The sequence below is a fragment of the Phytophthora sojae genome (assembly GCF_000149755.1).
Source record: "Phytophthora sojae unplaced genomic scaffold PHYSOscaffold_1, whole genome shotgun sequence".
Taxonomy (NCBI): domain Eukaryota; phylum Oomycota; class Peronosporomycetes; order Peronosporales; family Peronosporaceae; genus Phytophthora; species Phytophthora sojae.
The window spans coordinates 1917566-1937548 of NW_009258115.1; the positions used below are offsets into that span (position 1 = coordinate 1917566).

A 19983-nucleotide genomic window follows, 5' to 3' on the forward strand; every position below is an offset into this window, starting at 1 on the left:
CGATGCAACGACTGTAAGGAGGGGCCTATAAACCAAGCGGAGAGCGATGTGCTTGTTGCAGTTGGCGAGGACATGGACAACCACGGTGGATGGCAGCAAGTTTAAATACCCAAGAGGTTAGTCTACTGCGCTTTGTTTTAGCACGAGTGCATCTAGCGCCTTTTCTCGGATTGCTAAGCTTCAATTCAATTCTAATTCTACATTACCACTCTGATAAGCTGGTTGTTAAATTAAAGACATCTTTCACTCAAACAACGTCAAATCTATCACTCGGTTTCTTCTTGCTTATTACCGAAAAAAAGATTGACGAGATCAAACCAGCATTCCACGATATTGGGGGGGAACATCACCGATCCCCGCGCTTTCCATTCCCAGTTCTGCATTTGCACTTCCGAAAGCTCAGCGTCGCCCAAGCCACCTCCAATAAACCGACCTACGCCATGGACATCCTAACGCCGCAAGAGAAAGCTCAGTATGGATCATTGGCGCCACGCGAATGGCATCACAAGAAACACGGACCCGGGGACTTTTGCAAGAGGATGAAGATCTATTACGCGCATGCTTGTCGTTATTCATGCTTGGACTGGATGGTGGCCAACTGCGACGAGCCACTACCCACCGACGCAGTCGATAGTTACTTATCCAGGGTGGACATACGCTACGTCATTCGGTTCCACGAGGCCCGATTTGAGGAGGGCACTACTGGAGCCATGGACAAAGCTGCAGGCACAGGCTGCCTCGACATTGTCGAGTGGCTGCACAAGAATCGCACTGAGGGATGCACCACTGCGGCCATGGATGACGCCGCGACAAACGGCCACCTCGATGTTGTCAAGTTCCTACACGAAAACCGTTCCGAGGGCTGCACTACCAGAGCGATGGATGGCGCGGCAACTAACGGCCACCTCAACGTTGTCAAGTTCTTGCACGAGAATCGCTCGGAAGGCTGCACCACTGCCGCCATGGACGGCGCGATAACCAATAGTCGAGCGAATGTCGCTCGATGGCTGAATGAGAACCGCTCAGAAGGCTGCTCAACCGCAGCCATGGACAATGCCGCGGGGCAGGGATATCTCGCCGCCGTCAAGTGGTTGAAGGACAATCAAAAGGCAGGCTGCAGCCCTGCTGCCATGATCAACGCGGCGTCGAAGGGACATTTGGAGGTGATAAAGTATCTGCACGCGGAGGTTAATCAGCCAGCTACCAGTGCTGCGATCACCGCCGCCGCGGAGAACGGTCATCTTCGAGTAGTCGAATATCTGCATGAGAATCGAACCGAAAGCTGCGGAGCTGACGCCATTTTTCGCGCAAAGGAGAAGAAACACACTGCTGTCGTCAAATATCTGCTCAAACATGACGAGTGTCGAGCTGCGTACGAGGCGGAGAACGCAAGGATTGTCACTGAAGGAGGATTTTCCACGGCACAGAAGGTCTGGCGCTTGATTTGCCTCGTACTTTTGACATTCCGCTTGCTTCCGCTAATGCTGATAAGCTGCGTCAACGTGCCAAGTGACCGTCGTGTGGGTGACGCCAGTGATGCTCGAACTGAGCTGGAAGAACGCATTCGAGCCGAAGAGGAGGCAAACATTCGAACCAGCGAGCAAGCGAGGATTCGGACTGAAGTGGAGGCGAGCATCGGAGCTGAAGGGAAGAAGGCTCAAGCCGAGAAGCAAGCGAGAGTTCGAGCCAAGCAGCAGGAGATGCGAGCCAGAATCCGTGCTGAGATCCAAACCGAGATCGAGAAAAAGATGCGTGCCGAGATTCGAGCTGAGCTGCTTGGAGAGGATTCGAAGGATGTTTAACTCGTTTACTGACACGTGGAAGACTGCAGAAGAAAGGCGTGACTCGACATCACCAAGCAAACTTTTCATTTTTCTTACTTGATAGGCTAGGTTGCGTAGGTTTCCCTACCGATACGCATAGCCTTTCATACTCCTCGATAAAAATTATCAAAAGGGAAAAAATCTACATAAATCTCCGAGTTCTGAATTCTGAAGATTTTTAAATCCAAGAAAGTGAATTCAGATTCCAAGAAACAATTTCTTGTGCGTTTCATCTCAAGCGGCCAAGCTTCTCGTGATATCTTCCTCGATCTCTCTCCCTAGGCCTAATCGCCTCTTTCATTTTCAGCCATCTTATTATTAATTTGTTTCACACGTCACTTTCGATTTGGAGAGATCACGGCTCTAGGACTCTATTCTACGTACTGATGTCTGCTTCATCTTCCGACGAGTGCGAGTTTGCCAGTCGTAGTGAACCGACCACCTGGCACCACGAGAAGCACGACTCGAGCGACTTCTGCAAGCGGATGAAGAACTATTACGCCAGCCACGGCGATCCGGATCGCTTGAAGTGGCTGCACGACAACTGCAACGCTGAATATTCAGCCGAGGCGATGGACGGAGCGGCGACAAATGGGCACCTCGAAGTCGTCAAGTGGCTGCACGAAGTTCTCTCCGTGGATTCTTCAGCGACGCGTAATTCCGCCAGCACATTCCCCGAGTTGTGGAGCTTCGGCGTCTTGGGCGGCGGTAATTCAACCGCGAAATGCACCACCGCAGCCATGGATGGAGCGGCGATGAACGGCCATCTGAACGTGGTCAAGTGGCTGCACAAGAACCGAGCAGAAGGCTGCACGACCGCAGCCATGGACGAAGCTGCGCGCAACGGCCACTTCAGTGTGGTTCTGTGGCTGCACTGCAATCGGAAGGAAGGCTGCACCACAGCAGCGATCGATAACGCCGCCAGTGGCGGCTACCTGCAGGTGGTGGAGTGGCTACACAAAACTCGCTCGGAAGGGTGCACGCACGACGCGATGATCAATTCAGCGTCGAAGGGATTCCTAGAGATCGTCAAGTACCTGCACGTCAACCTTAACCAAGCAGCTTCCAACGCCGCGATCACTGCAGCCGCACGCAACGGACATCTACCAGTGGTGCAGTATCTGCACGAAAACCACTCGGAGCGCTGCACGGCGGACGCTATCACCGTCGCAAAGGAGAACGGACACACTAATGTTGTTGCGTTCATGCTGGAGCACGAGGAGTGTCGTCGAGCGTACGAAGCAGGCCGGTTCATGGTTGGCGCTGAAACTTTTGATGGTGAGTCTGATGTTGAAGGTGAGGCGACCAAGAAAGTGCCCGAATTGGCTGCCGCTGCTGCTAGTACCACTGCTACTCGAGCTGAGCTTGAAGCGCGCCTTCGTGTGGAGGTCGAAGCGAGCATTCGAGCTGAGGAAGGGGCGAGGATCAGAGCGGAAGTGGAGGCCGCAGTTCGAGCTGAGCAGGAGGAAGTTATGCTGCGTGCCAAGATCCGAGCGGAGATCCAGGACGAGGTGGAGGAGAAGATGCGCGCTGAGATCCGAGCTGAATTGCTCGCCCAGAAGAAGACGCAGCCGTGCACGATCTGCTTTGGCAACATCGACCACCCGATCACGACCTCGTGCAGTCACACGTTCTGCGCCGGGTGTCTGGCCAAGTGGCGTAGCGGAGGTCACGAGTTGTGCCCCATGTGCCGATCGAGCCTCAAGTGAACCGGATTGATGAGGACACTTCTTGACGAAGAAGTTTTATTTTTTTGATAGGGTTTCATAGTTTTCATTCATCCCGATTCGAATTTTGAATGCATGTTCCCATTTTTGACTTTCACGACTTTTGAAGATGGCGTCGCTTCGTTATTGGAAATCCGAGCGAGATGTTGCCTGGCCACCGTGTTCTTGTTGCATTCCTGATGTGCATCGTTATGGTACTTCACAATGTTTTGGGCACCTTTAGCACTGCACCAGTGGCGCCACCTTCAGTGAAGATGGCCAACAGCAACCCCGTACTCGAGATGGTGATCGACGGCACGCTCATGAGGCTCATTCTCACGACAGGTACTTCTTTTTTTCTCAGACCTATTGGTAAATTTGGATATCTATGAACCTCGGATAAACTTTTAAGTTTATCTAATTTTAAAAATTCTTTGTGTGAATTGTGCAGACGTAGATGGTATTGTGGTTTGTGAAGATGCCAGCACGTCACGCCGCGACTGGCTTATGACCGACTCCGAGTTTGGTAAGTAGAACATTTCCTTGATCTAATCTGTACTTTGGTTGAATATTCACTCCTCTCGTCACTACGATTCTGGCCAGACACCGCTCGAAAGCGACTGCGGTACGAGCTGCACTGGGTCTCACCCCACGTACGGGAACATGATGTAGAAGTTCCTGCACTGAGCTTCAGCGGACGCGTCGCTGTTGGCTTCTTCAAGCTGGACAACCAGCAGATGCGGATGGTTGCAGTGGCCTACTATCTGGGAAGCTTGGGCGCGAACGGCTTCATTGGAGCTGGGTTCGTCTTCCACCCAGGCCAGCCGTCACTTTGGGAATCGATCCAGCAAGCAGAAGCGGACCACCTCGGCTACATGCACCATGGGTATAGCCACTTGAAGCAGCAGCGGGCGGTGCATATCGGCACAAATGACATCAAGCTGGATGAGAGCAGCGTCATTGCAGAAGATCTCGACCGAGACAAGTACGTCTGGAGCGAGCCATTCGTCTCACTTGGCGACGACAGTGACGGTGGCTCAAACGCACAAGGAATCTCGTTCCCGAGTATGGTCAAGCGAGTAAATCTACTGTGATCGGAGATATTTGCACTAATCAATCATTGTTTGCGTAGTCCACGAAGCGCGCTTTGAGTGCAGCCTGCAATCGGATAGTGACGAGACGAAGACGCAGTCTGTTCAGCTGTTCGGGGAGTTTTCGAGTACTTGGGACGTTGTTGTGGACTTTAATGTGCCGTGCCTCGAGCTTCCCAAGGAATTCTACGACGCCGTAAGTTGAGTTCCCTTCAGTTCGGTAGAAAATATCCAGGTTTCTTGTCTAACTTCACTGTAGTTGGCAGGGTGGGTTGGCCTCAAACTGGACTCCAGACTTGGTCTGTCAGAGATCGCAGCTCCAGCATCGGCCCTACCAGATCTACTCTTCTCCCTTTCGTTCAACGGTCCTCCGCTCACTCTACCACTGCAGTCGCTTGTTCTACCAGAGCTGTCGTCGTCGTCAAGCGATGAGAATTCTACCAAAGTGTGCATTCAGCGGTCTGGGTCCATGGTGCAGAGGGGAACAGCCGCCTATGCTGCAGTGACCACCTCGGCGGCGGAAGTCGCGCGACTGCACGGAGCGACTGGGATCTCCGTGTACAACATGATCGATTCGCCTATCACTTTCGGTGTCATGGCACTGGACGCCGTGGGGTCCGTCGTATTCGACGACTCCACAAAGCGAACGGGCGTTTTGAAGCGCACAGTAAATTCCGCGTCGGACGATGGCAGTGGGCGAAGCGCTGCGACTTGCTTACAGCCACCATCGTGTCGAGGCCAGCAAGAATACAGCGCACACTGGAACGCTTGTCACGGTACGGATTATATGGAATGAGCTTTGGTTCGGTCGGTTTGGGTGCTTCTACTTAGCCACGATACTCGCCGTTGTCTCGGTGTTCTAGACCCGGACTGCTCCCAGTATTACTTCCACAGCCTGGATGAAGACACAAAAGACTGCGTGATTGTACGTACGCGCGTTTACTGATATTTCTCAACCATTGATCTAACCACTCCTTCTCCTTCTAGGACTCGAGCTGGACGGTGATGCTGGCTGCAACGATAACGGTTTTCGTTGGGGCGGAGCTCTTCTTCTCCCTGTCGCTTCGAAGCCTCGTTTTCCAGTCGCAACAACAAACAACCACCGCAGCTTCCAGTTGATCCCGTTAGAGATTTTTCCGCGGAGAACCCCTTAGTCCCAGTCTATCGTCTGCTGGCTGCACGAGAATCGGTCGGAGGGCTGCACTACCGCAGCGATGGACTACGCGACCAGTGAAGGACGCCTTGATGCAGCCAAGTGGCTGCACGCGAACCGGTCGGAGGGCTGCAGCTCGAATGCTATAGTGAAGGCGGCGTCAAATGGGCACTTAGGGATGGTCAAGTGGCTGCACAAAGAGCTGGGTCAGCCATGCACTCCTAGCCGCCTGCCATCCGTCCCTGCGTCGTGCTTAAAAAACTGAACCGAGATATTTACAATAGCCCGATTTTCATACCTTTCTATCGCCGTCCACTTATTTATTCCGGAGGAATGAATAAGCGGACGGAACATTCCTTTCCTTCTAAGATGACGGCGCTGGTGATCCGATCGAATAATCCGCGGGCAATCTTGTCTTTGTTCGCGGCTTCCGTGCTCTTGAACGCGTTCTCATCGATTCACCGTTCCAACTGAACACGAGTGCTGCAGCGAGGTACTTCTATTGCGCCATATCTAAACCCCGTCCAGGGCTCGATCATCGAAGCTGAGTCTTCATCCGCTCCGTCCATCTCTCACTTCGATTTAGTAAGATCTGTTCTCATCGTGGCATTTTACATGCTTAAGTATAAGTAAACGGTTCAAGTTACCCCAAAACTCGACACTTCTTCAAATTAAAAAAAATGGCCAACGACGAAACAAGTCCCAGGTGCCAGAATCGTTACCATGTCTAGAGATTGCAGGCCTGTGCTCGACCTTGATACTTTTTACAGAAAGAGTAGCAACATTCGCCTCATCAAAGGAAACAATGTCTTCAATCTGTTCGCCGTTTTAACCTCGTTTTGCGCATTGCATAGCAACTTCCAGCTCCACATGGACGCTCCATTGGGCCCGCATTCTTGCAATGCCCCCTTCGATGCTAGTTGGCATTCTCCACATCAAAGCCGTCACGATAGCCCTGTTTCCATTTTCCTTCGCAGCGATAATAGCAGTAGTCGAACACTTCTCAGTTTTGAAATTGTGGAGATACTTCACCACCTCCAGGTGGCCGTGAGCAGCACTCGCAAGCATCGCAGCGCTCGACAGAGGCTGACCCAGCTCTTTGTGCAGCCACTTGACCATCCCTAAGTGCCCATTTGACGCCGCCTTCACTATAGCATTCGAGCTGCAGCCCTCCGACCGGTTCGCGTGCAGCCACTTGGCTGCATCAAGGCGTCCTTCACTGGTCGCGTAGTCCATCGCTGCGGTAGTGCAGCCCTCCGACCGATTCTCGTGCAGCCAGCAGACGATAGACTGGGACTAAGGGGTTCTCCGCGGAAAAATCTCTAACGGGATCAACTGGAAGCTGCGGTGGTTGTTTGTTGTTGCGACTGGAAAACGAGGCTTCGAAGCGACAGGGAGAAGAAGAGCTCCGCCCCAACGAAAACCGTTATCGTTGCAGCCAGCATCACCGTCCAGCTCGAGTCCTAGAAGGAGAAGGAGTGGTTAGATCAATGGTTGAGAAATATCAGTAAACGCGCGTACGTACAATCACGCAGTCTTTTGTGTCTTCATCCAGGCTGTGGAAGTAATACTGGGAGCAGTCCGGGTCTAGAACACCGAGACAACGGCGAGTATCGTGGCTAAGTAGAAGCACCCAAACCGACCGAACCAAAGCTCATTCCATATAATCCGTACCGTGACAAGCGTTCCAGTGTGCGCTGTATTCTTGCTGGCCTCGACACGATGGTGGCTGTAAGCAAGTCGCAGCGCTTCGCCCACTGCCATCGTCCGACGCGGAATTTACTGTGCGCTTCAAAACGCCCGTTCGCTTTGTGGAGTCGTCGAATACGACGGACCCCACGGCGTCCAGTGCCATGACACCGAAAGTGATAGGCGAATCGATCATGTTGTACACGGAGATCCCAGTCGCTCCGTGCAGTCGCGCGACTTCCGCCGCCGAGGTGGTCACTGCAGCATAGGCGGCTGTTCCCCTCTGCACCATGGACCCAGACCGCTGAATGCACACTTTGGTAGAATTCTCATCGCTTGACGACGACGACAGCTCTGGTAGAACAAGCGACTGCAGTGGTAGAGTGAGCGGAGGACCGTTGAACGAAAGGGAGAAGAGTAGATCTGGTAGGGCCGATGCTGGAGCTGCGATCTCTGACAGACCAAGTCTGGAGTCCAGTTTGAGGCCAACCCACCCTGCCAACTACAGTGAAGTTAGACAAGAAACCTGGATATTTTCTACCGAACTGAAGGGAACTCAACTTACGGCGTCGTAGAATTCCTTGGGAAGCTCGAGGCACGGCACATTAAAGTCCACAACAACGTCCCAAGTACTCGAAAACTCCCCGAACAGCTGAACAGACTGCGTCTTCGTCTCGTCACTATCCGATTGCAGGCTGCACTCAAAGCGCGCTTCGTGGACTACGCAAACAATGATTGATTAGTGCAAATATCTCCGATCACAGTAGATTTACTCGCTTGACCATACTCGGGAACGAGATTCCTTGTGCGTTTGAGCCACCGTCACTGTCGTCGCCAAGTGAGACGAATGGCTCGCTCCAGACGTACTTGTCTCGGTCGAGATCTTCTGCAATGACGCTGCTCTCATCCAGCTTGATGTCATTTGTGCCGATATGCACCGCCCGCTGCTGCTTCAAGTGGCTATACCCATGGTGCATGTAGCCGAGGTGGTCCGCTTCTGCTTGCTGGATCGATTCCCAAAGTGACGGCTGGCCTGGGTGGAAGACGAACCCAGCTCCAATGAAGCCGTTCGCGCCCAAGCTTCCCAGATAGTAGGCCACTGCAACCATCCGCATCTGCTGGTTGTCCAGCTTGAAGAAGCCAACAGCGACGCGTCCGCTGAAGCTCAGTGCAGGAACTTCTACATCATGTTCCCGTACGTGGGGTGAGACCCAGTGCAGCTCGTACCGCAGTCGCTTTCGAGCGGTGTCTGGCCAGAATCGTAGTGACGAGAGGAGTGAATATTCAACCAAAGTACAGATTAGATCAAGGAAATGTTCTACTTACCAAACTCGGAGTCGGTCATAAGCCAGTCGCGGCGTGACGTGCTGGCATCTTCACAAACCACAATACCATCTACGTCTGCACAATTCACACAAAGAATTTTTAAAATTAGATAAACTTAAAAGTTTATCCGAGGTTCATAGATATCCAAATTTACCAATAGGTCTGAGAAAAAAAGAAGTACCTGTCGTGAGAATGAGCCTCATGAGCGTGCCGTCGATCACCATCTCGAGTACGGGGTTGCTGTTGGCCATCTTCACTGAAGGTGGCGCCACTGGTGCAGTGCTAAAGGTGCCCAAAACATTGTGAAGTACCATAACGATGCACATCAGGAATGCAACAAGAACACGGTGGCCAGGCAACATCTCGCTCGGATTTCCAATAACGAAGCGACGCCATCTTCAAAAGTCGTGAAAGTCAAAAATGGGAACATGCATTCAAAATTCGAATCGGGATGAATGAAAACTATGAAACCCTATCAAAAAAATAAAACTTCTTCGTCAAGAAGTGTCCTCATCAATCCGGTTCACTTGAGGCTCGATCGGCACATGGGGCACAACTCGTGACCTCCGCTACGCCACTTGGCCAGACACCCGGCGCAGAACGTGTGACTGCACGAGGTCGTGATCGGGTGGTCGATGTTGCCAAAGCAGATCGTGCACGGCTGCGTCTTCTTCTGGGCGAGCAATTCAGCTCGGATCTCAGCGCGCATCTTCTCCTCCACCTCGTCCTGGATCTCCGCTCGGATCTTGGCACGCAGCATAACTTCCTCCTGCTCAGCTCGAACTGCGGCCTCCACTTCCGCTCTGATCCTCGCCCCTTCCTCAGCTCGAATGCTCGCTTCGACCTCCACACGAAGGCGCGCTTCAAGCTCAGCTCGAGTAGCAGTGGTACTAGCAGCAGCGGCAGCCAATTCGGGCACTTTCTTGGTCGCCTCACCTTCAACATCAGACTCACCATCAAAAGTTTCAGCGCCAACCATGAACCGGCCTGCTTCGTACGCTCGACGACACTCCTCGTGCTCCAGCATGAACGCAACAACATTAGTGTGTCCGTTCTCCTTTGCGACGGTGATAGCGTCCGCCGTGCAGCGCTCCGAGTGGTTTTCGTGCAGATACTGCACCACTGGTAGATGTCCGTTGCGTGCGGCTGCAGTGATCGCGGCGTTGGAAGCTGCTTGGTTAAGGTTGACGTGCAGGTACTTGACGATCTCTAGGAATCCCTTCGACGCTGAATTGATCATCGCGTCGTGCGTGCACCCTTCCGAGCGAGTTTTGTGTAGCCACTCCACCACCTGCAGGTAGCCGCCACTGGCGGCGTTATCGATCGCTGCTGTGGTGCAGCCTTCCTTCCGATTGCAGTGCAGCCACAGAACCACACTGAAGTGGCCGTTGCGCGCAGCTTCGTCCATGGCTGCGGTCGTGCAGCCTTCTGCTCGGTTCTTGTGCAGCCACTTGACCACGTTCAGATGGCCGTTCATCGCCGCTCCATCCATGGCTGCGGTGGTGCATTTCGCGGTTGAATTACCGCCGCCCAAGACGCCGAAGCTCCACAACTCGGGGAATGTGCTGGCGGAATTACGCGTCGCTGAAGAATCCACGGAGAGAACTTCGTGCAGCCACTTGACGACTTCGAGGTGCCCATTTGTCGCCGCTCCGTCCATCGCCTCGGCTGAATATTCAGCGTTGCAGTTGTCGTGCAGCCACTTCAAGCGATCCGGATCGCCGTGGCTGGCGTAATAGTTCTTCATCCGCTTGCAGAAGTCGCTCGAGTCGTGCTTCTCGTGGTGCCAGGTGGTCGGTTCACTACGACTGGCAAACTCGCACTCGTCGGAAGATGAAGCAGACATCAGTACGTAGAATAGAGTCCTAGAGCCGTGATCTCTCCAAATCGAAAGTGACGTGTGAAACAAATTAATAATAAGATGGCTGAAAATGAAAGAGGCGATTAGGCCTAGGGAGAGAGATCGAGGAAGATATCACGAGAAGCTTGGCCGCTTGAGATGAAACGCACAAGAAATTGTTTCTTGGAATCTGAATTCACTTTCTTGGATTTAAAAATCTTCAGAATTCAGAACTCGGAGATTTATGTAGATTTTTTCCCTTTTGATAATTTTTATCGAGGAGTATGAAAGGCTATGCGTATCGGTAGGGAAACCTACGCAACCTAGCCTATCAAGTAAGAAAAATGAAAAGTTTGCTTGGTGATGTCGAGTCACGCCTTTCTTCTGCAGTCTTCCACGTGTCAGTAAACGAGTTAAACATCCTTCGAATCCTCTCCAAGCAGCTCAGCTCGAATCTCGGCACGCATCTTTTTCTCGATCTCGGTTTGGATCTCAGCACGGATTCTGGCTCGCATCTCCTGCTGCTTGGCTCGAACTCTCGCTTGCTTCTCGGCTTGAGCCTTCTTCCCTTCAGCTCCGATGCTCGCCTCCACTTCAGTCCGAATCCTCGCTTGCTCGCTGGTTCGAATGTTTGCCTCCTCTTCGGCTCGAATGCGTTCTTCCAGCTCAGTTCGAGCATCACTGGCGTCACCCACACGACGGTCACTTGGCACGTTGACGCAGCTTATCAGCATTAGCGGAAGCAAGCGGAATGTCAAAAGTACGAGGCAAATCAAGCGCCAGACCTTCTGTGCCGTGGAAAATCCTCCTTCAGTGACAATCCTTGCGTTCTCCGCCTCGTACGCAGCTCGACACTCGTCATGTTTGAGCAGATATTTGACGACAGCAGTGTGTTTCTTCTCCTTTGCGCGAAAAATGGCGTCAGCTCCGCAGCTTTCGGTTCGATTCTCATGCAGATATTCGACTACTCGAAGATGACCGTTCTCCGCGGCGGCGGTGATCGCAGCACTGGTAGCTGGCTGATTAACCTCCGCGTGCAGATACTTTATCACCTCCAAATGTCCCTTCGACGCCGCGTTGATCATGGCAGCAGGGCTGCAGCCTGCCTTTTGATTGTCCTTCAACCACTTGACGGCGGCGAGATATCCCTGCCCCGCGGCATTGTCCATGGCTGCGGTTGAGCAGCCTTCTGAGCGGTTCTCATTCAGCCATCGAGCGACATTCGCTCGACTATTGGTTATCGCGCCGTCCATGGCGGCAGTGGTGCAGCCTTCCGAGCGATTCTCGTGCAAGAACTTGACAACGTTGAGGTGGCCGTTAGTTGCCGCGCCATCCATCGCTCTGGTAGTGCAGCCCTCGGAACGGTTTTCGTGTAGGAACTTGACAACATCGAGGTGGCCGTTTGTCGCGGCGTCATCCATGGCCGCAGTGGTGCATCCCTCAGTGCGATTCTTGTGCAGCCACTCGACAATGTCGAGGCAGCCTGTGCCTGCAGCTTTGTCCATGGCTCCAGTAGTGCCCTCCTCAAATCGGGCCTCGTGGAACCGAATGACGTAGCGTATGTCCACCCTGGATAAGTAACTATCGACTGCGTCGGTGGGTAGTGGCTCGTCGCAGTTGGCCACCATCCAGTCCAAGCATGAATAACGACAAGCATGCGCGTAATAGATCTTCATCCTCTTGCAAAAGTCCCCGGGTCCGTGTTTCTTGTGATGCCATTCGCGTGGCGCCAATGATCCATACTGAGCTTTCTCTTGCGGCGTTAGGATGTCCATGGCGTAGGTCGGTTTATTGGAGGTGGCTTGGGCGACGCTGAGCTTTCGGAAGTGCAAATGCAGAACTGGGAATGGAAAGCGCGGGGATCGGTGATGTTCCCCCCCAATATCGTGGAATGCTGGTTTGATCTCGTCAATCTTTTTTTCGGTAATAAGCAAGAAGAAACCGAGTGATAGATTTGACGTTGTTTGAGTGAAAGATGTCTTTAATTTAACAACCAGCTTATCAGAGTGGTAATGTAGAATTAGAATTGAATTGAAGCTTAGCAATCCGAGAAAAGGCGCTAGATGCACTCGTGCTAAAACAAAGCGCAGTAGACTAACCTCTTGGGTATTTAAACTTGCTGCCATCCACCGTGGTTGTCCATGTCCTCGCCAACTGCAACAAGCACATCGCTCTCCGCTTGGTTTATAGGCCCCTCCTTACAGTCGTTGCATCGAATTTCGTGGAGATACTCCACAACCAGAAGGTGATCATTTCTGCGGCGGCAGTGATCGCAGCGTCCGTAGCTGGCTGGCCAACCTCAGTGTGCAGATACTTGACGACATCCAGGTACCTTTTCGACGACGCGTTGATCATTGCCGCAGGGCTACACCCTTCCTTGCGGTTGTCATTCAGCCACTTGACTGCGGCGATGTATGCCTGCCCCGCGACAGTATCCATCGCTGCAGTCGAGCACCCTTCGGAACGGTTTGCATGCAGCCATCGGGCTACCTCGGCGTGGCTATTGGTCACCGCGCCATCCATGGCGGCAATGGTGCAGCCTTCCGAGCGGTTCTCGTGCAGGAACTTGACAGCGTCTAGGTGGCCATTCGTTGCGGCGGCGTCTATCGCTTTGGTAGTGCAGCCTTCGGAGCAGTTTTCGTGCAGGAATTTGACAACGCCGTTCGTCGCGGCACTATCTATCGCCGCGGTGGTGCACCCTTCACTGCGACGCTTGTGAAGCTACTTGACAATGTCCAATAAGCCATTGCTCGCAGCGCGGTCCATGGCTGCAGTGGTGCATCCCTCGAAGCGGTTCTTGTCAAGCCAAACCATGTCCCGATAGTTCCCATCGCTAGCCGCGCCGTCCATGGCTTCCGTTGTCGGTTGTGCATCACAGTTTGCGAGCATCCACTGCAGATATTGCAGCTTACCATGGCTAGCGTATTAGTTCATCCTCGAGCACAAGCCACCGGGGCCGTGCCTTCCAGAATGCCACATCGATGGGTCACGGGATCCAAACTTGCACTCTTCTTCACGTGTAGCAACCGGCACTTCTCTCTTGTCGTTCAGATCTCGTTGCCCAAAATCGAACATGACTGCAAATTCGGCAAAACATGATTGAACCAGGACGGTCGGGTCAACCCCATCATTCAATCCCTGACAACTCAAGTGTACTAAGTATGTGTATTACTGTACTCGGCTGAGCTCGCGAAACGACGCGATCTTGAAGAGTTGCAGATCAAGATTGATCCCGGCAAAAAAAATAAAGCGGCATGTCGAAGGAGACGGACAGCGACTCGGAGCCGCAGCAGCTCCAGTACAAGGTGAGTCTGGGCTCCTCATGAATGGAGGGGGACGGACACGTGGACGGTAGTGACGTCTGTGTTTGCTGCGCACTGCGCAGGTGATCATCCTCGGGGATGGCGCCGTGGGGAAGACTTCCATCGCCATGCGGCACACGGAGGACAACTTCTCCACGACGTACAAGCAGACGATCGGCTTGGACTTCTTCCTCAAACGCATGGCACTGCCAAGTACACTTCCTCCCTCTTGGCGATAATGAAGATACTTCCCGCCAACTTTGTAAAAAAAAACTTTGCACAGGTGACACGCAGGTGACGCTGCAGATTTGGGACATCGGCGGCCAGAGCATCGGCGGCAAGATGCTCAAGAATTATATTTATGGGGCCCAGGTACGCTGCCACGGGGCATGTTGCAGCGAGTTGAGTCCTCTAACAACTTGCCTTGAGTGCAGGGCGTGTTGTTGGTGTACGACATCACCAACTACGAGAGCTTCCAGAACCTCGAGGACTGGTACCGCCTCGTGCGTCGCACTTTCGACGACGAGCGCATGCCGTACGTGGCGCTCGTCGGCAACAAGTGTAAGTTAGTTTAACACCGCCACCTTGCACCTACCTGTACGCCCTCTCTAACTGCGTTGATGAAAAGCCGACCTGAACCACCTGCGCGCCGTCAAAGTGGCCAAGCACAAGCAGTTCACAGAGGAGAACGACCTCAAGAGCTTCTTCGTGTCCGCCAAGACCGGAGACCAGGTGAACACGACCTTCCGCCAGGTGGCAGCGGATTTGACCGGTATTTCTCTAACCAAGACGGACCTGGAGGTGGAGGCGCCCGTGCTCAAGGCGCAGATCGTCAACCACGAGCAACACGACCCCGACGTCAAGACGCCCGACATTCGCAGCCAGCAGAACCCCAAGTGTTGCATCCAGTAGGCACATACCAACTTACTCATGGCAACACTCCTCTCTCCTACAAACCTTGGTTAACACCACCACCCCCATAACCGCCGGTTAGCACTAGCTTAAGAAACTCCGCTGCGTTCGGTTGGTGATCCCCTAACAAAGTGTCCCATTGATTAGATGTGTTACTCTGGTAGATCGGACAAAGTGCTCCCGCTCAGCCTGATAAAGGTGGTGCTGGTGACAAAGGTTGGTCCGAACGAACGACAAAGGATGGTGCTTAGTAGTCCTCGTCTCCGCCGAACATGTCCATGCCTCCGCCCATGTCGACCTCCTCTTCCTCCTCAACGGCCTTCTCCTCCTCCTTGGCGGCCTCGCCACCAGCGGCAGCGGCGCCAGCGGCGGCGGGGGCGGCAGCAGCTGAGCCGAACGAGGCGAGCTTGCCGCTGCCGGCAGCGATCACCTCCTCGACGCTCTTGCCCTCCATGGCCTTGACCACGGCGGCCACGCGGGCCTCGTCGGTCTCCACGCCGGTCGAGTGCAGGATCTTGATCACGTCGTGCTCAGTGGGGTGCTCGTGGCCACCCAGGACGGCAAGCAGGTAAGCAGCAATGTAACGCATCTGTGTGGGGGTAATAGTGTCAACGTTAGTCATTTTTGCACACCCATTTTGCCCCACGTTTAGGCTAGTGTTAACGCTCCGAGTCGCACCTTGAATCACTTTAAGGTTTTCTTGGAGTCTACCAGATACAAGATGGCGCTCGTCGCACTCGCAAGCACGAGCGTAGGAATGCCACGGGACCAACCGCTTTCATCTCCCTGTACAAGAACGCTCTCCTCCCTCTACATCGGCGGTGGCCTGTATTTTCCGCCAATCACGGCGCCTGCGGGCTAGGGGGAGCATATCGAGCGGCTCCGAGCCAGTGATTCGGCGCCGCTGGATTCCAGCCAATCACGCGTGTCGAGCCCTATCGCTTTATGCTGATGCCGCGGCCATTCTCCGAACGACTCCGCAGTTCACTCACCTAGACATCATGGCTCCTGCTGTAAGTTCCCGCGCCCTGTCCGTCCTACGGGCGGGTGGTTGAGTTGCTAAGCTGCAGAGTCCTCCTTCTCTGCTCGGGCAAACAGAGTTCCCTTCTCTGTGGGCGGCCGTGTCTTCTTCCGGGAGACGCGGTCGCCGCATCACCACTTATGGGGGAACGTTAACACTGTTTAAAGGGAGAGGGGAGCGAGGACGACGCAACAGATTTTCCGCAACTTTTAGCCACTCGCCCACGGGACAATAATTATTGTCTCGTGAGGTTTTCGAGTTGCTAATTACAATTCGCCAAAATTGCAGCACAAGGGAAAGAAGGTCAGCAAGAAGCAGCTGCTCAAGTTCACGATCGACTGCACGATCCCCGTGGACGACCACGTGCTGGACCCGGCCTCGTTCGAGAAGTTCCTGCACGACCGCATCAAGGTCGGCGGTAAGACAGGCGTGCTCGGTGACGCCGTCAAGATCACGCGCGAGAAGACCAAGCTGCAGGTGGTGGCCGTGCCCCCGTTCAGCAAGCGCTACCTCAAGTACCTGACCAAGAAGTACCTGAAGAAGCAGCAGCTGCGCGACTACCTGCACGTGATCGCCTCGGACAAGAACACGTACGAGCTGCGCTACTTCAACATCCACGACGCCGGCAACGCCGACGACGAGGACGACGAGTAAATTTAGTCCTTCGATTTAGTCGCACAATGGCTGTAGTCTAGGGGGCTCAAAGTTGCTCTTTGTTGATCGATCAATGCTAAGTCGTTTCGGCACGGAGAATCTTTTTACCTACTGCTACTACTGTAGTATTTCGTGAAACAGGTGTTGCTTTTGGTTGTTGCTGGATAGAGTTGTGTTATCCTGTCGAAATGTTTGTTGCGTGATGGTTGTTTATGGTTGAGAGGGTGGAAGATGAAGTTCACGGGTAAAGTTTTGCATTTCGTGGTCTCTTTGAGGCAGACTCGGCAACGAACAGCGTCTACTCAACATGTAATCCATTTGCGCAAAGCATTACTGTAGCGGGGCAAGAGGGTTCGAGTGGGGGCGTCGGTCGGTTGTTTACATCCGACGCACCAGCGCCGCGTTGATGGCCTCGATCCACTTCTTCGACCCGTTGACGAGGTCGTTCAGATGGTACACCCGGTTCGGCTGCAAAAGAGCACAAGTCAATCAATCAAATCAGTCAATCGCTGGTCTTGCACTGTCCAATAGAGGTATTGCGGTCGCTCACCGTCACGACGTCAAAGGCGGTCGCGCTCTTTGAATTCACGTAGAGGCTGTCGGACCACGGGATCTCTCCCTTTTGCTTCATTCTAATGGGGTCAATGTAGATCAAACGGGGCTTCGACGTGAGAATCAACTGAGACACAAAACAAAAGAACAAAGTCTTAGTATCCACACATGACGTCACATACAAATCCGAGTCTACAGCCAGACGCACTTGTCGCTTCTTGGAGAAGAGGCCCTTGCGCTTGCTAATGAGCCCGCCCATCTTAATCAGCTCGTCATCCAGCAGGAACCGGTTCCAGAGCGAGCTCGTACGCCGCATCGCAGGCGGTATTGCTGCCTTCTGGCGGGCCACTTCCACTACGTTAACGTGCTCCGCCCTGCAGAACGACAGAGACACACACAGCCAGGTTGCGTGTGAGCATGACAAGTTCTTCTTCTAGCCTTCATGATATGGCACAGCACGGCACGCACGGAGAAGGCGGGGGGTCCAGCGCGAGTCCCGACGAGACCTGCAGCTCCGTTGCAACACCAGCAAACAGCCAGTCCTCGGTCGCACCATCCTACAAACATCAACAACAAACACGTCATTAGCTTGCACACATCCCTGTAGGGTTGGTATCCCGCAGCACAAACTTACGTAGTCAGTAGGTGGCAACCGGCCGATTTCTGGCACGTACGGCGGCTGGACGTATCCAACCGAGTCCCAGTCCACTCCTTCGAAGAACGGGTGTGCCTTGAGCGCGTTGTATCCATTTCCTTCCTCATCCGAGCCAGCTCCAAGACGTTCGTTCGGCTCCTGCAGGAGAATGCGGTCGATCAGGTCCTTCGCGACGGGCGGGAATCCAGGCGGGTATGCAAAGTCCTCCGCGGGGTGGTTCAAAATCTGCTGGAAAGTGAGGTACTCATTCTCGGCGCGGAACATGGGTCGGCCCACCAGCATCTGGAACACCATGCACGCCATCGCCCACAGGTCGCAGCCGCGAGAAGCCTCCTGGTCGCGCAGCACTTCGGGCGACACGTACTCCGCCGTGCCGCAGAAAGTGTTGTGGCGGCTCTCCTCCGTCTCGTCCTTGGCCGTGCCGAAATCCGTCACCTTGAGGTGGCCGTCATCGCTAAGAAGAATGTTTTCGGGCTTGAGATCGCGGTGGATCACGCCGTTCTTGTGCAAATACTCGAGCGCCACCACCACCTCGGCAATGTAGAACTTCGTGAGCTCCAGCGAGCACGCGCGGTCCGTGTATCCCGCAGCAGCCTGCTCCTTCTGGTGCTTACTACGCAGCAGTAAAAAAAAATTGCAGTCCAGTTCGAGGTCAGTTTTCTTCGACAATGCAAACTTCAACTCGGTGACGCAAGACGTCGACGAGCAAACATGAACAGCAAGGAACGTACGTGATCACGTCGAGCAGCTCACCGCCGCGGCACAGCTCCATCACCATGTACAAGTAGCTGTTGTCCTGCGCATTTCCACAGCCAGCAGCAGCGACAAAAAAATATCAGAAAAAAAATATTGCAACAACACGGCGTCATGCTGTGTGCCCAAGAGCTGCGTTGGTAGGTACCTGGAAGGTGAAGAAGAGCTTGACGACGCGGTCGTGCGAGATCTTGGAGAAGACCTTGCGCTCCATCATGACGAACTTGACCTTCTTCTCCTTGCGGATGAAGCGCTTCTCCATGATCTTGACCGCGTACTCCACGCCCGTGTCCTTCATGCGCGCGTGCACCACCTAAACAAACGCCGCCAACAACTCCACGTCAGCCTCCTCTATCTCCTTCCTCCTTAACCGCCTTTAACCACTGCAGATCCGTACGCGGGCGTAGGCGCCTTCGCCCAGCGTGGCGCCGAACATGAAGTCGGCGGGCGACGGCTTCTTGCTGCTGTGCGCGCGGACGGGCGACGCGCCATCGGACGAGCCTGCGGACACACAGAGGAGGTCAGTCCCGTCACGAGCAGAGGGTCGGGGCGGGTGGGGCGCGCACCGGGCGGCGTGGGGGCTTGCATGGTCTCGTCCGGAGCGCGCGACGAGGGGAATGCAGTGCAGTCGACGACGAGCGGAGCTGCTCGCTCGATTCTCTCCCCCTCCTCCTCTGGTCTCAAGCACTGGCTGTTGATGTGTTGTACGTAGTTAATGTAGGGCTGGGGTTCTGGAATACAGCAGCGACTTCGGCGGATATTTCACGGCTCGCGAGCTGCGCTTTGTACCGCAAGACATAGACGCCGCGAAAATACCGCGCGGTTGTGGTGCCGTCAAGATACACTCGCGGAGGGAAGAGAGTCTATGATCTTCTACTGTAGGCCAGTCATTTGGCGGCAGCACAGGAACAAAAGTGTGCAGGACAATCTGATGCGGAATCTATTTTGTACCCATGCCGGACTCATTTATTTTAATAAACTTAATACAGGCTCGCAAAATTTTGATTGGCTCTGCTTGAAGTGCAGCAAGAAAGCTGTTTCGGTGGGGTATTTAAATAGGGAGGTTGCCTGTCACTTCTTATATTTTGCCTCTGAAACATGATGTTACTGCACTTCAACTTTGCGGTGGTCGTGCTACTCGACGGCGCGCAATGCATACCGGTCCCCAACAACGCCGAGCGTCGGGTTGCCCTTACCTGGTGGTGATTGTGGGCAGAAAGCGCGCGTAAACGTGGACTGCGCTTTACGAGCGGCGAGCTGCTCGCGACTGCGTGTTCGGCGCAATATTAGGGCTCCGTGGTGTAATTTTGCTTTTGTTTCCTTGTCTCGAGAAGTGCCGACGTCCGTTGTTGCTGTGCTGTCGACTGGGTGGGTCATGTTCGCGTCTATCAATGATGCGTTCGTTGATTGAATTCCCTCCCAGCATAGATAAAAATGAAATTGATCCTGTTCCTTGACATTCCTAGAGGATGGTCTGCGATCCGAACATGATGTTTCGTGCGCTCG

General features: G+C 53.8%; 9 protein-coding genes across 9 annotated transcripts; 4 read left to right on the forward strand and 5 right to left on the reverse strand.

The window, feature by feature from the left end:
* Window positions 1-2308: 2308 nt before the first annotated feature.
* Window positions 2309-3532, forward strand: PHYSODRAFT_476986 (hypothetical protein; the record flags this gene model as incomplete). Its single annotated transcript, XM_009516035.1, has 3 exons — window positions 2309-2436; window positions 2512-3119; window positions 3183-3532. 3 exons carry the CDS (start codon window positions 2309-2311, stop codon window positions 3530-3532), a joined length of 1086 nt encoding a protein of 361 aa, XP_009514330.1.
* Window positions 3533-3804: 272 nt separating this feature from the next.
* On the forward strand, window positions 3805-6038 carry PHYSODRAFT_320910 (hypothetical protein; the record flags this gene model as incomplete). Its single annotated transcript, XM_009516036.1, has 7 exons — window positions 3805-3874; window positions 3981-4055; window positions 4133-4594; window positions 4662-4816; window positions 4880-5396; window positions 5484-5545; window positions 5805-6038. The coding sequence occupies 7 exons, from the start codon at window positions 3805-3807 to the stop codon at window positions 6036-6038; spliced, it is 1575 nt and encodes a 524-aa protein (XP_009514331.1).
* A 651-nt stretch (window positions 6039-6689) lies between these two features.
* PHYSODRAFT_320911 (hypothetical protein) lies at window positions 6690-9039 on the reverse strand (the record flags this gene model as incomplete). Its single annotated transcript, XM_009516037.1, has 9 exons — window positions 6690-6728; window positions 6806-7069; window positions 7150-7236; window positions 7299-7360; window positions 7448-7964; window positions 8028-8182; window positions 8250-8711; window positions 8789-8863; window positions 8970-9039. 9 exons carry the CDS (start codon window positions 9037-9039, stop codon window positions 6690-6692), a joined length of 1731 nt encoding a protein of 576 aa, XP_009514332.1.
* Window positions 9040-9311: 272 nt separating this feature from the next.
* On the reverse strand, window positions 9312-10535 carry PHYSODRAFT_469986 (hypothetical protein; the record flags this gene model as incomplete). The annotated part of the gene is made up of 3 exons (XM_009516038.1): window positions 9312-9661; window positions 9725-10332; window positions 10408-10535. 3 exons carry the CDS (start codon window positions 10533-10535, stop codon window positions 9312-9314), a joined length of 1086 nt encoding a protein of 361 aa, XP_009514333.1.
* Window positions 10536-11587: 1052 nt separating this feature from the next.
* On the reverse strand, window positions 11588-13517 carry PHYSODRAFT_465949 (hypothetical protein; the record flags this gene model as incomplete). The annotated part of the gene is made up of 2 exons (XM_009516039.1): window positions 11588-12091; window positions 13359-13517. Coding segments are annotated over 2 exons (663 nt in total), but the record flags the coding sequence as incomplete, so codon positions are not given.
* Window positions 13518-13882: 365 nt separating this feature from the next.
* PHYSODRAFT_308524 (hypothetical protein) lies at window positions 13883-14842 on the forward strand (the record flags this gene model as incomplete). Its single annotated transcript, XM_009516040.1, has 5 exons — window positions 13883-13933; window positions 14014-14143; window positions 14214-14302; window positions 14365-14491; window positions 14559-14842. The coding sequence occupies 5 exons, from the start codon at window positions 13883-13885 to the stop codon at window positions 14840-14842; spliced, it is 681 nt and encodes a 226-aa protein (XP_009514335.1).
* A 116-nt stretch (window positions 14843-14958) lies between these two features.
* Window positions 14959-15588, reverse strand: PHYSODRAFT_353367 (hypothetical protein). Its single transcript, XM_009516041.1, has 2 exons — window positions 15521-15588; window positions 14959-15431 (listed from the first exon to the last, which is right to left on the reverse strand). Exon 2 carries the CDS (start codon window positions 15429-15431, stop codon window positions 15090-15092), a length of 342 nt encoding a protein of 113 aa, XP_009514336.1. The 5' UTR covers window positions 15521-15588; the 3' UTR covers window positions 14959-15089.
* A 231-nt stretch (window positions 15589-15819) lies between these two features.
* On the forward strand, window positions 15820-16629 carry PHYSODRAFT_353368 (hypothetical protein). The gene is made up of 2 exons (XM_009516042.1): window positions 15820-15855; window positions 16152-16629. Exons 1-2 carry the CDS (start codon window positions 15844-15846, stop codon window positions 16515-16517), a joined length of 378 nt encoding a protein of 125 aa, XP_009514337.1. The 5' UTR covers window positions 15820-15843; the 3' UTR covers window positions 16518-16629.
* A 106-nt stretch (window positions 16630-16735) lies between these two features.
* Window positions 16736-19065, reverse strand: PHYSODRAFT_343516 (hypothetical protein; the record flags this gene model as incomplete). The annotated part of the gene is made up of 9 exons (XM_009516043.1): window positions 16736-16985; window positions 17068-17196; window positions 17278-17443; window positions 17538-17626; window positions 17704-18337; window positions 18456-18520; window positions 18626-18790; window positions 18875-18978; window positions 19044-19065. 9 exons carry the CDS (start codon window positions 19063-19065, stop codon window positions 16896-16898), a joined length of 1464 nt encoding a protein of 487 aa, XP_009514338.1. The 3' UTR covers window positions 16736-16895.
* Window positions 19066-19983: the final 918 nt, after the last annotated feature.

Bases quoted from the DNA above. Each gene is read 5' to 3' on its own strand.
- PHYSODRAFT_353367 (XM_009516041.1), bottom strand. From the start codon at position 15,431: ATGCGTTACATTGCTGCTTACCTGCTTGCCGTCCTGGGTGGCCACGAG.